The sequence below is a fragment of the Pteropus alecto genome, unplaced genomic scaffold (genome assembly GCF_000325575.1).
Source record: "Pteropus alecto unplaced genomic scaffold, ASM32557v1 scaffold76, whole genome shotgun sequence".
In the NCBI taxonomy this organism is placed as follows: Eukaryota; Metazoa; Chordata; class Mammalia; order Chiroptera; family Pteropodidae; genus Pteropus; species Pteropus alecto.
Window position 1 is genome coordinate 28,197,636 of NW_006443138.1, and position 11,059 is coordinate 28,208,694.

The window sequence follows — 11,059 nt, forward strand, 5'->3', positions numbered from 1 at the left end:
TGTTAGCATGGGATCCTTCTGAACCATCTCAAACTCTTCTCTACTGGGCCCATCCTGGGGAAATTACAAGACAACTTGTATCTTCATCACATTATTAAAAATCTTTTGCGACCAACACAGCCATAGTTTCCCAAGTTTCTTCATTTCTGTCGAGGTATGAGTGTGTGTTTTAGGGGCAGAGGAGGTCAGAGGAATGGGGCAGTACAGAATCTATGATCTATCCTAAAAGTCTGATATCTGAACAGCTCCATGCCCCATATGGCTGACTTTGGCTCTAATTTGTCCATTACGAATGGGACATGTTTTGAAAACAATACAAATATTCAACTTTTGGAGAATTTAACTTCAAATCTCGTATTTAATTTGGGGCCAAATAAAAAAGAAAACGTCAGCTCTAGGCGCCCTCCCTCCTTTAGCAAGACCTTTTGATTTTGGTGTGAATGAGTGAACATAAGGGATGGAGGTGCTGGAAGAGGCAGCAAAAAGGGGTTGCTGGGCGAAAGCATCCACGCTTTGGGCCTCTGGTGCCCTCAAGTGGTGGCTAAGATCTCAGGAGGGGACGCTCCCTGCATGAAGCCTTTTCTCCACTATCTGGGTACTCCATTTCCCCAGGGTTCCGCAAAGGCTAGCCACCCTTTCCAGGGGCTGATGATAATAAGGTAGCTCAAATCCGATTTCCACAAACAGCTTTATGATTTCCCTTTAGGAGGACATATAACACCTCCTTCCTATCCTCTAAATAGAATGAATATTAGATTCTCAGGAGATTTAATTCTAAAGGCAACGAAGACAACAAACCAACAGTAAGGAAAAGTTAGCAATGAATTGGAATTTATTAATAATGATTTACTTGATTTGAATCTTGGATTATTTTTAATGGTTATGGGAGTTTCTTGTGAGAATATCAGATCATAGAAGCATAAAATAAGCTTGTTTACACAAAACCCTCTACACCTCATGTTTCAATTACAGCTGCCCCTGGAGGCCTTCTGCAGACATATAGGAAAGAGGCTTTGGTGAACAGTCCTAGAGGAGGTATATTCTATTCCTGGCTTCTCCCTCTGACTTAGCAGAAAATAAATTAATTTCAAAGAACTTTAGGCTAATTGTTAGAATGAATTAAGTCTTTTTCCTGTCCCAAATCTCCAAATGATGGCCTAGGGAACCAATAACAAAATTTTTATTCGCACTTATGTAGCCTGAGTATACTACACCTGATCACTAGTCACCTATCTCAGCTACTTGCCTTTCTTTCCATTATATTTCACTTATATTTATATTCCACTAATAAAAGGCAAAGCCCTTCAAATTGCTTTGAGACACATGATCACATTTGCTTTTCATAACAATCCTCATTTATTCAACAAACATTTATTGAATGCCTGCTATGTGCCAGGCACAATTCTTAGCATTGGGAAGATAGCAGTGAAAAAAAGACAAAAAAACTCCTATCTTAATGGAGCTTATGACTCGGGGAAAAAAAAAAAAGTAAAATATACCTAATATTGCAGAACTGAGTGTACAGTAGTGTGATTTACTCAGCAAAGTACAATTTCTAAGAAAGCTGGTGCTATAAAGTTATGAAAAAAGGGCACATATTTTCCCCTTTTAAACCCAGAAGTGAATCAGATAAAATGGAAAATAATACACATCTAAAGTTGCTTTCTTAATTTACTAGTTAAAAATGCCTCCCTTGATTTTCTCATAAAAATTATACTGCTTGGCATATGAAGAAATGTGAAAGCCCAGAAACATAATAGAAATTTATGAGAATAACTTTTTCTTCCCTAGAGTGGGTCAAGCCAAAAAAGGCCTCATAAAACACCTTCTCCGTCATGGCACGAAGGAGCCTGGAGGAGAGGGGAGGATGTTTTAGCCCTTGTTTTTTTTTTTTTTTTTTCAGGGAAAAGAGTACAGAACAGTAGTGAGGCAGAGTAGGGAGATGGGACAGAGGATAGGAGAGGAGGGCAATAAGGTACTTTGCATTAAAAATATGAAATAGAGATGATAAATGAAAAGACAAAGTCTGGAAAGAAGAGTATTTCACACCATCAACGGCCCCCAACCCCTTTGATGCTCCACCTTGGAACCCTTTATATATTTTGAAAAGAGTACAGAACAGTAGTGAGGCAGAGTAGGGAGATGGGACAGAGGATAGGAGAGGAGGGCAATAAGGTACTTTGCATTAAAAATATGAAATAGAGATGATAAATGAAAAGACAAAGTCTGGAAAGAAGAGTATTTCACACCATCAACGGCCCCCAACCCCTTTGATGCTCCACCTTGGAACCCTTTATATATTTTAATCAGTGCATCTCATCGCATTTTGTTATTCTCATGACTATCATCCCACCTGATCATGAGCCACCTGAGAGGTGGGCCTGTCTTGTTCATTTTTTAATTCCTAGCATGTAGCAGAGTCCTTGGTGCAAAATGGGCAGTTCAATAAATATTTGCAGGAAAACAGAATCAAATACTAACAACAATGGCGCTAACACTGAGGTGTTGTGTGCCAGGCATGCTACGACTTGCTCTACCTGTATTAATTCATTTAAACAAGAAAAAGAATGACTGCTGAGGGAAGAAAAGGTAGATAGAAATTGTTTTTGTAAATCCACCAAGGTGTGGTGCTTTAAAGTTTCCAGATACCTGAGCACACTATGTAGCAGATACTATAGAACAGCAGTCCCCAACCTCTTTGGCACCAGGGACCCAGGCTCCTATGAGAATCTAAGGCCTGATGATCTGAGGTAGAGCTGAGAGGTGATGCTAGGCTGGGGAGCGGCTGGAAATACAGATGAAGTTTTGCTCCTTCACCAGCGGTTCACCTCCTGTGCCCCCCAGTTCCTAACAGGACACAGAGGGTACCAGTTTGTGCCTCGGGGTTGGGGACCCCTGCTATAGAAAGACATTAAGATTGGGGTGATGGGGACATCTGTTGCCTGCAGCCAGAGGAACTTCGTCTACGAGTTGGGAGGCAAGGCAGAGAAGTAGAGCAACGTATTCCAGCGCAAAGGGTCAAGTGTAAGAGGAGCAGAGGTGCTTTTTAAGCCTATTTTGAGGCTGTGAAAGATAAAGTCGTTTGAGCGGTGAATACCCCTGGACGACACTAACAGTAAACCAGGAAATTTGGCCACCAGAGTTTACTAGGCTCCTAGTAAACACGTTATTGACTTTGGCAGAAGATCAGTTATCCACTTCCCTTAAAGAATACCAGACCAGTGCACTAGGCTAACTCCAAAAGGACGCCCGGGCACTTAAGCTGTGTGTTAACTCGTTCCCTAAGTCAGCCACGCCAGGCCTAACGCACATGCGCCACTCATGCTGCGCGCCATAGGCCTCCTGCCCTTCCGTGGCCCCGCCCCGGCCCTGCGCAGACCCGGACTGCGTCTTTCGTAGTGCGCATGCACTGACCATATCGTTGTCGACGTCTCCGAGGCAGATTGCGTGCGGGAAGAGGCTTCCACTGAATTCCAGGGCCACACGTTGCACGTAGCTGACAGACCTCATCGTACTTCCAAGGGCTGAGGGGTGGGCGAGCGCCACTAAATGTTCCCCAAGCCCCGCCCGACAGCGGCCGGAGCGGAAGGCCACCCAAACCGGAAAGTTACGTCACCGTCTGAGCCTCCAATCCCGACCTTCTTCGCTTAACCTTAGAGAAGAGGTGGCTTTCCCGAGCCTTCTGGGCGTGGGGGCGGGCCTGCCCACCTACTGATGTGAGTGACAGGGACATGGGCCACTCCTTTTCTCCTTAGAGCGCATGGATAGGGCAACCCTGACGGGGTTGATCTGTTCGCTTGGCAATAGGACTATCTAATGTTTTACCTAATAACCTTGACCTCTTCCTTTGTTGCCCTTGGCATTGAAGAGTCTCAGCCATCAGATCATTCCTGAGAATCATAATCGTAATAACTGACAATTGTATGGTTTCCAGCAGTGTTTTTTTTTTTTTTTTTAAAGCTAGGAGTTGCGAAAACAATATAGCGAATGGAACCAGCATTTAAAAACACGAAATAGAATAGAAAAATATAGTGACTTGAGTAGAAAGACAAATATTTTCTTGTGAAACCTTTGTTTCAGTTTTATATATTTATATGTGTATATACTGGCTTATGTAAAAAAAAAAATTTAACCACATATAATTTCATGTAATTAGCACAACAACCCTGTGAGCTTGTATCATTACAGCTTTTTGGATGAGGGAAACAGGTTCAGTAAGATTAAGTAACAAGGCAGAAAATGGTAGGGGTGGGACTCATACTAGGATTGTTTGACCCAAAGCCCCAGATCCTTTCTTTCATTTATGTCATAGTTCCTCGGAAAGTCCTCAGGCTAGAAGTCAGGATTGCTGAGATTCTGTATCTGTTCTGCCCTGTGGTTCCCCACCGCAAAGCCCTGGCCTTCCTCAGTGACCTCTCTGTATTATAAATGGGATATTACCATCATGGCTGGCCTCCTAGGGTAACTTCATGTTGAATCAAGTCCAGTCTTTCTTTGGGGTGCCTCATCAATAAGGGCTCTAAAAATATTCATGAATTTCTGCAGGTGCTCAATACATTTTATGGTTTAGGCCTGCTGGCCCACACTGGTTTACACATTGATCTTTCAGGAGTCAACACTGAAACCGAGGATATCTAGCTCACTTGTGGATGTTGGACCGGGGCTGGTCCTGCTTTCTATGTCTGAATCTAAAGAAAGAAGGGGCTGGAGGGTAGGACCTTTGTGTCTGGGGGTGAGGGAGGGGGATGGCATATTTTGTCCTAGAGGTCCCAATGGATCTGATGGTCAAATGAGAACAAGGAGCAGCAGGTCTGAACAGCAAACAGGAAGCGGTTTGGACAAATACTGAAATTGCAGATACACAAAAGTGTCTGTTTCTGGTGGTGTACTGTGGGCTTGGCCAGGTTGTCAAAGGCTCTGGTTTACACAGGTGTATCTGGTGCTTTAAATACATGATCTCAGTTACAGAAGGGTTGCATGCTACTTCATCCTGCCCTACCACATCTCTATTCTCTCATCCTAGCTCAAACCCTAAGCTCCATATGGTTTTAAGGGATGGAAGAAAGCCAATTTTCAAATATTTACCACTAAATGTACAGTTAAATAGTTCGAATTATGTTTCTTTTCACTAATATTTATACATTGTTTTCTTTTTCTATCCCTTTGAATGAAATTGTAAAATAACCCAGGACAAAATAGATGAAGATCACCCAGCTTATGTCACCAAGTACCCCGACCTGATCTAGTTCTCTGAAATACTCTGACCCACCTCTCCACAATGATTTAGTTTTATCTTTTTCATTACTTGGCTTCTTGTTCTTGACCTTTCTGTGCCAGGGGATGCCTGTTTTGTTTGTTTTTGCCATGAAGGTCTTGTCGTTATGATCACAACTTGGATAACATGCCCTCCCTCCTTTTTTTTGGCAATTTTTATGGGTTTTTTTTTTTTTTTTTTTGAGCCAAACTGATGATATATGCTGGGGAGCGACGTCTCAAATGTTCCCAGATACCATACCTTTTGGCTTTTGTCAAGAGAGCCAAATAAAGTTAGAGGAAAGATGGGTCTCCCAAGAAATATGGTATGAATCAAGTCTCTCCATTTCTATGTCTCTCCCCATCTTGCTTCAATTACTTTAACTGCCGCGAGTGTTAAATTCATAGTAAGTGAAATATTGGACTAGGCATTGCAGAGCCATGTGGACAGATGACTTGCTTTCAAAGAAGCACCTCTGTTCTTGGCGCTTTCTGGTGGGATGGTTGGTGAGTCTCCGCAGGTACCATCTAGAGGCAGTCTTGTTTCAGCCAAGCACTTTTACAGCATGGGTTTTGGTTTACTCCCCAGAACTTTCTAACTAGGCCATCTATCTAGATGATGTGGATACAGTTGTGCAGATGACATAATTTTTACAAACCAGCTAAATGATAGCTTCAGTAGAAACCTGCTATGGGAGGGGGTGGGGAGACATTAACTGGGAAACATTTCTATGGAGATCCTTTGTTCATTTCTTCTTCCAAGAGTAGTCAGAGGGATGCTATCAAATTCTGTCTGCCTAGGATGCCCAGGTAAGAAACAGGACCTTTAAAGCTCTTTCTACATGTAAGGCCCAGGGCCACTTACCATCCTAGGACAGGGCCTAGGGCTTTCTAATGGACTCAGTTTGAGAGACTTCTTCATTCCCCTTCCCACGCCAGGTCACAGTATAGCTTAGCATACTAAAGATTCTGAGAACTCATGAAGTACAGAAACCTGTTTCTCAAATTTGACCTAGAAATTAGGCAAAGCTGGGGGCAGCCCTGCTGAGTGAAATGCTGTTAAGCTGAAAAGCTTTGAGTCTCACCTATCACAAGTTTGGCCTGATCAGAAAGGACAAATTCTGGAAAGCTTTGGTCTTGGAACCTGTCAGGGTTGTTGTCATTCAGAGTTCTATTGGACATTAACTGAAGGATGAGTAGTTCTTCATTGTCACTGAAGAATGAGGAAATGGGCTTAAAACACAAAGGATGAAGATGCTTTAGAACTAGAGGTATTGGGTGCACAATATTCTAATTGGACTAAATGCCACTGAATTGTTCATTTTAAATGGTTATGTAAAATTCACCTCAAAAAACACAATCATTTTATGCGTGAAGTGCTTTTAACAGTGGAACAAGAGACTGGCAATTCTAAACATACAGGTCTTGGGGATGGAGAATAGAGTGTGGCTGGTCTCTTGTAGCCAAAGAACTCAGAGTTCATGAAGGCATTGCTTTTTCTCGATCATTCCTCCTCAGATCTACTTTGTGAGTCTTTCATTCTTACTTTGCTTCCTAAATTGGTATAGTGTTGTTCATTACGTGATAATAAGGTTTTATTGCGTTCTTAAATGATAGTTGGTGCATCTAAGTTATCTGAGGTTGGCAAGCAGCTGGGGAACTACAGCCATAAAGTCAATAATGATTTCCAGAAAGAGGGCAGTCTTTAGAATGTCTTAGAATGTCTTCTCTTACATTGGCTTTATTCAGCTCTGCCCTTAGTCCATTGTCATTTCAACATAAGGGTTAGAAGTCTCTGAGGTGTTCTGCATTTGGAAAGGGAAGACTGGTCATTGAGACAGAAGAAAAGAATAAGATAAGTTTCCAGTTTCATTCTATCAAGTTTTCTAAAAAGGTACTGCTTTTTACTAGCCCTCCATAAAATGTCTTTTACATATAATTTTTCCAATTGAAATGAGATACATAATTCACTCTTTATATTTTAAGGGTGGTACGCCTGATACAGAGTGAAGGAGAGTCAAGTGTAGTGATGCTGGTAAGGCAAGCTAGGCCAGGCTATGGAGGGTTTTGTGGGCCATGATAAAGGTTCTGATCTTCAGTGTAAATAGGATAAGAAGTCATTGATACGGTTTTAAGCAGTTGGAGGGATATGATTTGGATGCAGTGCAGAATTAAGTGCAGGTGGAGCAAGAGGGAATGCAAGACAGGAGACCAGGAGAGCAGGCTGGAGGTGCATGGGGATGTTGGGGAGGGACTGCTGGAATGGAGAGATTGGAAATACTGTATTTAGATGAACTCTGTAGAACTTGATGTTTGGACCAGCATTATGACAAGGTAAACCTTAAATAAAATTTTCCAGAGACCACTTGCAAATTAACAGCTGAAAGTACTGATTGCTACTAGTTTTCCTTATTCAAGTACATTCTTTCCATATTTAAGTGGTGAAGAAGGTGCAACTGACTGGGAAATAAATTTGAGCACTGACCCAGAGCACAGTGGAGTACGTGGTGGATTTATTTTTAACCTTAAAGATTTCTGGCCACTTTAATAAAACATCCTCACAAGACAATTGTAACGTCACATTAACTAAGGATTGTTCAGCTACAGAGTTCTACAGAAGTACAGTTATGTTTTAAATTCTCAGATTCCTAAAGAAGCATTCAGAGCTGAAAGGAAACTCCTTAAAAGAGGTTTAGTTTACCCAAGGTCACATGAACCCCATGGCAGAGGAGTTTGGATTCGTTCAAGAGATCTCACATTCCAGGCAGACCTTTCCATTAACTTCCGGGCCTTGGTTTCCTCATCTGTAAGTGGGGTGATACCTCCTTTGTAGGATGGTTACAAGGCTTAAGATTAATAAGCATGAGGCTCTTGGTTTAGTGCTAGGTTTACATCATTAAGTGCTTTCTGAGGGTTAGCCATTATCATTGGCCTGCAAGGGCAAGTCTAATCTTGAAATACCAGAAAGACTCAGACACAATCCCCAAGCACAGAACTATAATGTGAACCCAGCAAGAGAGCAAGCCGTTGACATTGGGAGACTAGAATGCCCAAATTTAAGGTCTGGTTCTAGCACTAGCCATGCTGTATGACTTAGCCAAATTTTTCACACAAAAGTTAATCTTCCATAGTAAAAGTATGGAGAAAATTCTTCTAGAAGGAACTGTACAGGCACATGGGTAGGCAGACTAGTTCTGTCCCTGTGTAGGAAAGACTACACAGCCTACACAGAAGAGAATGATAAGGGCATAGTTATAGGCTCTGGCCTGCAGCCAAAACCCGGAGAAGGCTCAACATGACCGTCTTATGCCCTGTGGCTTTTCCCAGGGCCCCCTGTCATATGTCAAGGGTCAGAGCATAGTTAGAAAAAAAGTGTAAGTTTTTTTCCAGTCAGGGCTAAGGAAACTGGAAAGCAGGCCTAACTGCCTACGTTCCCTAGCTTGAGGACTGTTCTTCCCTTCTCTCTACATTGTGTAAAGGTGTCTTGACAGGAGGTATTACATCAGATTTTACCTTGTTAAGGTACAAAGGGAGCTTGTGCTTCTATGGGATCAATTAGGTAGAAATAAATAAATCTAACTTCAAAACAAACACAATTGGTCCCAATATTTTAGTTGTTTATATCTTCCTCTTTCCAAGTGTTTGGGAAGAAAACCAGTTATTAAAAACTGCCAGGCTTCTGGGGGAAGTGCTGGGAGCCTCTGGACAGGCCTCAGCATAGGTCCTGGCAGCAGCCAGTACAGTGCCAGAAGGCTTGCATGGCACTGCTGCTCCCCGCTCAACTATAGCTTCTCTATTACTATCAGGTGCTGCATTTAAGAACTGGGGATGAAGTGGGTGAATCCCTTAATTTTGCCCCCATAGGGTAGCCACCCTTCCCTAGCCCCTGAGGCCAAAACAAAAAGGGTTGCCAGACACCCAGGTTTTATTTGTTCCACTTTATTGCTCAAGTGCAGAACTTGAGGTGAGCCTGGACCTTTAGCAACGTGCAGAGAAGAGGCTGGGGGTGGGGGTGAGGACAACCTGGCTGAGAAGGGAAACTGATCGGAAGGGGAATACTGGAAGGGAGCACAGGGAGTGGTAACCATGACTCCAGAAGACATCATTAACCATACCATCTGGGGTGAGGAAGAGAACTGAGAAGTGATGAGCACGACAGTGGTTTTTCCTATGCCTCTAGCACCCACCTCGAGGCCACATGTTTGGAAATGGATAGGGAGGAGGAAAGAATGAGATTTGGCTGCCCAGGATGTCTCCCTCTCTACCCTGGTTTCACATCTGACCCTACATCTCTACCACTCACCCCCTTCTACCATTTGAAAAATGGACATAGCAAACAGAGGAAGCAAAATAAATTAACATTCTGATGTATGCATGTGGATGGACATTCATTCACGTGTAATGGGGGAAGAGGGAAGGGAAGAGGCGGGGCCACAACACCTAAAATGATCCCCCACCTTAATCCCCCAGCCTACTCCTTTTCCCTTCCCCTCAAAGCCACCATCCAACCAGATAGAAAAATAAAGGTCTAATTCACTCAAAATTCTTCAGTTTTTACAAAACGAACAGGGTAGAGTAGAGTAGGGAGCAGGGTAGTCAGGCAACCGTAGGAGTAGGGATGGGGAGAGGCTATGCTTCTGTCTCCACCTGAGACTGGCTCCCTGCCACATCCTTCTTCTGCTCATCCTTCATCTCTGTGTCAGCATGATAGTCTCCCGCAGCTATTGCTGCCTTGGCCTGTGAGAAGAAGAAGATAAATTCCAGTTCTCATTTGGCGCTCAGGACCTCTGATGAGAAAGGTGACTTTTACGCCATGTCACCACTCTTGTCTGCCTGTACTCAACTGATCTGATGACACACCTATGTTCACTTAGCATGCTGCCACCATGTATAGTATGTACCCACAAATAACTCATCCCCCAAGTGAAAAAACATACTCGTTAACTTTTAACTGAATTACACACCCAGCAATTCCCTTTCTAGGTATGCCCTAAAGATACACCTGCACATGTGCAAAACTATGAATTTATAAGATCATTTATTGCAATACTGTTTAGAACTCTACTTGGCCAACATGGTAGCTACTACACATGGCTACTGAGCACTTTAAATATAGCTAGTTCAAAGTGATGTGTTTTAACTATAAAATATGCATTGGATTTTGATGACTTAATCTAAAAAAAACAAAAAACAAATATGATTTAAAAAAATTACATGTTGCAATATTTGGATACCTTGGGTCAACTAAATAGTATTAAAATTAATTTTACCTGTTTCTTTTAACTTCAACCTAATAGAGAATTTAAAATTACATATGTGGTTTGCATTATGTTTGTATCGGACAGTGCTAGTTTAGAATAGTGAAAGATTAGAAATAATGGACCGGGTAAAAGAGATATGATGTATCTGTACAATGGAACACTATATAAGAAAGAATGTAAAAGCTCTTTTAGATGATGTAAAATGAGGTTCCAAGTATGATATGAAGAGAACATGGTATAGAAAATAATAGGTAGAGCATATTGCCTTTTATTAGGGAAAAAGGAGAAAACGAATGTGTCTACTTGTGTATGTATTCAATATACTGGAATGATACAAGAACTGATAATATCAGTTGCTTTAGGGTGATGGAGACTTTTCATTAAACATTCTTTTGTACACTTTAACTGTGTAAATGTATTACCTATTTAAAATAAATGTTTAAAACCTATGTTTTACAAAGGCACATAGAACATACATTGGAAAGCACACAGAGCACCTGACTCCTGACCACTAGGGCTTGCAAGTGGGTTTCTATCCCTGACCA

The 11,059-nt window shown here is 42.1% G+C and overlaps 2 protein-coding genes across 5 annotated transcripts in view; both read right to left on the reverse strand.

Moving 5' to 3' along the window:
* The window catches only part of ITFG2 (integrin alpha FG-GAP repeat containing 2), a 20,095-nt gene extending 16,383 nt beyond the window's left edge, over positions 1-3,712 (reverse strand). For all 4 annotated transcript variants that reach the window (XR_001517952.2, XR_001517951.2, XM_015598524.2 and 1 more), the window contains exon 1: positions 3,415-3,712. Coding sequence is in view for 2 of the 4 variants with exons in the window: in XM_015598524.2 (XP_015454010.1) it covers positions 3,415-3,510 (96 nt within the window). In the remaining 2 variants the exon portion in view is untranslated. The remainder of the gene's footprint in view (positions 1-3,414) is intronic.
* Positions 3,713-7,744: 4,032 nt separating this feature from the next.
* Positions 7,745-11,059, reverse strand: part of FKBP4 (FK506 binding protein 4) — an 11,232-nt gene continuing 7,917 nt past the window's right edge. The window contains exon 10 of the mRNA XM_006923862.3: positions 7,745-9,990. Within this exon, the coding sequence (XP_006923924.1) occupies positions 9,883-9,990 (108 nt within the window). The 3' untranslated portion in view covers positions 7,745-9,882. The remainder of the gene's footprint in view (positions 9,991-11,059) is intronic.